Here is a 5,597-nt window from a genome sequence, read left to right as displayed (position 1 = left end):
ACATCACGCACGGTGTTTCCAGCTTTATAAAAGCGAAACAAAATGCAATTAAGCAACGTTTCATTTCTCTTATGTCTTTGTATTTTATTAACGGACAGGTAGGCTTAAGGCTCGGGAGGGAGTAACATCTTTATAGATAAGACTAAACTTTTAGTGTAGGCGATGACAGACACCGCAAGTTTAAAAGCCTTCTTGTTTGTGAAGTTGCACAACCTTAAGAATGCAGCAGAGCTGCTGCTCCTCTATAAACCCCAAAGGGCGATAGTTGGCATCGTGTTCCTCTCTTTATGTCCGTCTGCTCTTTCGCCTATCTAACTACAATAAAGATAAGGAAATGAAATTATGACCTGATATCTACAAAAGCCTTGAACGCTGTGGGACGGCCACAGGCGGAAAGGAGGAGGAGGAGGCATCGGTGTGAGCTCTGCAGGCTCAGAAATATCTCTGCTCTGGCTCACATTCCGATAAGGAAGCCCGATCCAGCTAGCTCTGTGGGCGTGGTTTTCCCAGGCTTTTAAAACAGCAGCTGCTATTTACCTTCCCCTCTAATGTAAACCACCGCCGCCGCCACATACCCTCCCCTCACCGCGCATGCACCCTCCTCCGCCTCCTGCAGCCCGGCGGCCAAAACCTCCAACCAGCGCGCGCTCATAAAACATCCTGGCACGTGCTCCACATTCACAGCACCGACGGATGATTAAGTGGCAGATTCTGCACCACAGACCTATAGAAGCTGCAGTGTAATGTGGAAACGAAGTGATGCTCGCGCTCAGGGTCACACTCGTCTACGAAAGGAAGACTCGAGACAGAGGTCAGCCTCTCATGTGTTCCTCTCATGAGGTTTTAAACTCGTCATGAGTTGTCGTCCCAAGTTGTTGCCTTTACAAATGTAATTATTCCAGTTAGTCGGAAAGAAACCAAAGCTCGACCCTGGTGTGATTCTGTTGCAAAGTTCTGACCTGAGGTTGAAGTGGACATGCTGGCTGCTCCTATAAGTGAATTTAGGTGAAGCACGAGGCTAACAGACCTTCAAAGTTTGAGTCGTAACTTAAAGGTTTGAGGGGAGTGAGGGTGGGGGTTCTGATGAGTTGAGAAGACATTTGATCAACTCTAGTTTTAAAGTAACGTTTTGTGGTGTCAGATTGTTATTGTGCAGAAATCTGGTGTATCACGATTGCATAGAGGCGTCCATATTGGGTCCTCTGATAATTTTGAGTTAGCGGACCAAATCGAAAAAACACAATAGAATTTCCTGACTTTTATGTACTGTAGTCATATACAATATATGGGGGCAAGAATGTGGCCATTTTAACTCAGCCTGTAAATTAAAAATTTTGGGGCGAAATGCACACAAGATTGCCTGGTCAGGGTTACGGCTACTCTTAAATATCTGAATCCTTTAATATAAAAAAAAAACACTAAGCTGGTCAATGATTATTACTGCAACTGCTCAATATTTGTTACCTGATGTATATGCGTCATTTTTTTACTTTAAAGTTGACTTTTGAATTCCCGTCTCCAAATCACTTTATCTATGATGACAGTATAATGAAACTCTGGTTGTTAGGGTGACATTCCAAAGAATACATGTTGACTCTTATGAAAATGTTATGGAGGCACCCATGGTTTAATGGCTTTAACATGTGGCTATCAGTATGAATAAAACATAAAAAGGATTTTTGTAACTTTTCATATTTTTTTCCCAGTAACACAATATATTGTAGTCATCTGCACTTCTCTTCAACTAATGACAGTCAACCCCAAACTGTCAAAAGCAGATGGAAATTAATGGAAGTTTTCTATTAATTTATTTTAATAAAATATAGTTGAACATGTGGAAGAAAGTGCTTCTGTCAAATGGGACTAAGATTTAATTTAATGGCTAACATGAAAAGCATTAGATGTGGAGGAAAACTAACACACCCTGAACGTGTCATCCTAAAGAAGAGCATGGTGGTGGCAGCATCATGCTGTAGGGAAGCTTTTCTTCAGCAGACCCAGTCAAGGTCAACAGTTTGGGAACTGGTGTAAGCTATGCTCTGCATAGCACTTATGCACATAATCTTCTTTATGTCTGAATTTAAGAGAAGAAAATATCCTTTTGGGGGGTAAATTCTGTTTTGACGACAAATCAATTGATTTTGGTACATGGCTGACTTGATATCCTTAACTTACAGAAATTTAGCTAGCCATTTTTGAAACAAAACTGAAATTTTGTTATGGGTTTTGCATTTGGTGGTCCACATTAAGGTTAGTAGTGGCCCCCATCTGGTCACCCCTCATAAAACTTTCTGGAGGCTCCCCAGAGATTTCCTCTGGATGGGGTTTCAAACGTTGCTACGTTTAATGAGAAATACGGAAATGTACGAAGACGGAGTTGTTGCCGTTTCCCTTATTTTAATTCTTTGCTGCTAACTCGTGCCTGGCAGATAGGAGGTCCTTGCGCCTCTCTCAGTCAGCGGCTCCGCTGTTAATATGTAAACGCTACGATGATTGAAGACTGCAGACAGTTTCCCCGGCTGCGCCCTCAGCCCGGGCCGTGCGCCATTGGCCGCCAGCTCCAGCGGGGCCAAACAGCCAATGGGAGGGCGCCGACCACGAGCCGTCCTCCCTCGGGCCTCGTGTCCCTCGCCCTGATTGGTTGAAAGTTACTGTGGGAAAGAAAGTTTGGGAAGTTTCACACGAGCCGTTCGCGTGCAGTGAGAGATATAAATACAAGGCACACGCGGAGAGCCCGACAGAGAGAGAGAGAAACTGCGTCCGCTCCTGCTGCCTCTGCGCATCACTGACGGATTCTAACTCATCCCGGGATTTGCTTCCGACAGAGACGGACTTTAAATACTAGCTGACAATATCAGCTTCATTTTTCTACACAAGTGGATGGAAATTTGCTGTCATTTTGTTGGAGTTGTCTAATAAGAAAGAAAAGATGCCTGCCGATATGATGGAAAAGTCCTCATCCTCTCCGGTCGCTGCGACGCCGGCAAGCATGAACACAACTCCGGACAAGCCCAAGACAGCATCTGAACACAGAAAGGTTGGTATTTGCAAATAATCATATTGCTGTTAACAATAATAATTAGGGTGGCATTCTGAGTTCTGTGCGGGAAGCGGTGATTTTAATAGGTTGCTTCCACTTTTTAGTCATCAAAGCCGATCATGGAGAAGAGGAGACGAGCCAGAATAAACGAGAGCTTGGGTCAGCTGAAGACTCTCATTCTGGATGCGCTCAAAAAAGATGTAAGTACTCAGCCGTCCTCATGGATATTAATAAACGTCCAAACAGTCTGTGTCAGCCATGGGAAAACTGTGCGCGTAACGCTAACCAGGTGCGCTTTGCGCCCCCGCAGAGCTCCAGACACTCCAAACTGGAAAAAGCAGACATCCTGGAGATGACAGTGAAGCACCTCCGGAACCTGCAGAGAGCTCAGATGACCGGTAAGTTCAACATCCCACTCTGATTTATTTCTTCACTTTGAACGCATCTATAAAAGGCACTCTTGTTTCAACATTTCCGAACTTTTCCTAATAATATCCTCATCCTTTGCCCCCCGCCCCCCTGTCTGTTTCTCTTTAGCTGCTCTGAACACTGACCCCTCCATATTGGGAAAATATCGCGCAGGATTCAGTGAATGCATGAATGAAGTCACCCGATTCCTTTCCACCTGCGAGGGCGTCAACACCGAAGTCAGGACGCGGCTCCTGGGCCACCTGGCCAGCTGCATGACGCAGATCAACGCCATGAACTACCCCAGCCAGCATCAGCACCAGCACCAGCTCCCCCCAGCCGCCGGATCGACGCACCCCTCCTTCGCCCAGTCCATGGTTCAGATCCCCAGCTCCTCCCCGCAGGTGCTCCCAATGAACCCCGCGTCCTGCAAAGGGGGCTCCCCGCCGGCCAGCTTACCGTCAGACGCGACCAAAGTGTACGGCGGCTTCCAGATCGTACCTGCCACAGACGGACAGTTCGCTTTCCTCATACCGAACGCGGCCTTTGCGCCGAACGGCCCCGTTATCCCCGTGTACGCAAACAACATGAGCACGCCGGTGCCTGTTCCTGCTGCGGTGTCCCCCGGAGCCCCATCCGCCAACACAGACTCAGTGTGGCGACCCTGGTGAAAAGAGAAGCACCAGGAGGGGGAGGGGGGGGGGAAGACTAACTATACATTTATTAGTTTTAAAATCTTTGGTCAATAGAAAGTTGTTTCAAACCTGTTTTTATTTTTCTTGTAAAATGGAAAGAGTATGCACTATATTTGTACAGCTAACAAGGGAGTAAAGTTCATATTGAAATGAGATTTGTATCGTGGAAGTCCGTTCACTGCATTTTTTATATATATATTTGAGTTGTCTTTTTTACTGTGTGACGCCAAAGATATGTTCAATGCTCTTATGCTGTTCTTCGTTTTGGAAGACAAATAAATTTGTAAAGATACGGAAAAACTGGTCTAAGCGTTGCTTCTTGTAGAAGAAAGGTACGCTCACTTGTTTAACTTGTTGGGGGGTTTTGTGCGTAAAAGCTCATTTCAGCTGCGCCATCAAGTTGAACTTTCTTCAGGTCTATTAGGTTTCTAATTAAGTAATTGTTTGCCGTATAAATGCACTTTTAAGAGCCAGAAGTTGGTTAAAATGTGTAAATTTAGACATAATTATAGGAACAGCAGTTGTGTTGGAATTGTAACTACACATTGTTTCAGCTTTCAGACTTTGCATTTTATGAGAATGCACCAAATATATTTTTGATACAATTCTCCTTCAAAGTGGACTGTGAGTGGCGTTGCGGAAAAGTTATCAACCACCGAAGGCCCGATTAGAGATCAATAAGATGAACAAGTTGTGGGGGGTGGGCTGGGGGTAGGGGTAGGGGTGAGGAGAGGTGCAAGATCATCTGTTTGTGGTGTTACGCACAGGTTCTCCAGCTGTTGGGGCTTTCTTGAAGAAGCTCTGGAGCTTAGCAGAGGTCACTCACGCCATCTAGCAGCAGAAAACGACACTGCAGTCTGATTGGCACAGTATAGGATCGATAGGGTCAAGCACAATAAGTGGCTGCTGGTGTGATGAGTTAAAGAGACTTGGACGTTAGAGAGACTGGGAAACTAACTGCTCACTGTTTTATAAATTATGGATGGGAGATTTTAGTTCAGTATGTTCAATTTTAAGATTCAAAAGTTGTTGAAAGCAACCGGTGCAATGCCTGGCAAAGTATTCTTGAAATATGTTGAGGTTACACAACGCAAACCTCAACGTATTTTATGGATTTTTCTTTTTGACATGGATTGACTATGATAGAGCAGTGCTGATGACATTTTTACAAATGAGGTCAATACTTAGTACAACCACCTTTCAGTTCTTTTACAGCCACAAGTCTTTATTGCTAAGTGTCCATTTGCAAAGCAGCTTGTGTTTTTAAAAATGTTTTTTTTTTTAAGTAGGATTTCATATTGCAAAATGGAAGGAAAATGATACATACTTTTAAAAGCAAAACGAGTTAAAACATGAACAGAGTGTTATGGAAATTGCTCCAAAAATTCTTAATTGGATTTAGGTCTGGAGTGGGACTCAGACATTCAGACACATAATGTCACTGTAGCTCTGGC

At 44.4% G+C, this 5,597-nt stretch overlaps 1 protein-coding gene across 1 annotated transcript; it reads left to right on the top strand.

Moving 5' to 3' along the window:
- The first annotated feature begins 2,591 nt into the window (after positions 1 to 2,591).
- Positions 2,592 to 4,443, top strand: her6 (hairy-related 6). The gene is made up of 4 exons (XM_015043082.1): positions 2,592 to 3,037; positions 3,145 to 3,240; positions 3,351 to 3,438; positions 3,578 to 4,443. Exons 1-4 carry the CDS (start codon positions 2,930 to 2,932, stop codon positions 4,117 to 4,119), a joined length of 834 nt encoding a protein of 277 aa, XP_014898568.1. The 5' UTR covers positions 2,592 to 2,929; the 3' UTR covers positions 4,120 to 4,443.
- Positions 4,444 to 5,597: the final 1,154 nt, after the last annotated feature.

Source organism: Poecilia latipinna, unplaced genomic scaffold (assembly GCF_001443285.1).
Source record: "Poecilia latipinna isolate Pla-1442-1.1 unplaced genomic scaffold, P_latipinna-1.0 Scaffold2, whole genome shotgun sequence".
Classification (NCBI taxonomy): domain Eukaryota; kingdom Metazoa; phylum Chordata; class Actinopteri; order Cyprinodontiformes; family Poeciliidae; genus Poecilia; species Poecilia latipinna.
This window is presented reverse-complemented; position numbering and strand designations above follow the sequence as displayed.

Coding starts and splice junctions, on each gene's coding strand:
- her6 (XM_015043082.1), top strand. CDS start 2,930: ATGCCTGCCGATATGATGGAAAAGTCCTCATCCTCTCCGGTCGCTGCG. Junction 3,038..3,144: donor CAGCATCTGAACACAGAAAG/GTTGGTATTTGC, acceptor TCCACTTTTTAG/TCATCAAAGCCGATCATGGA. Junction 3,241..3,350: donor TGGATGCGCTCAAAAAAGAT/GTAAGTACTCAG, acceptor GCGCCCCCGCAG/AGCTCCAGACACTCCAAACT.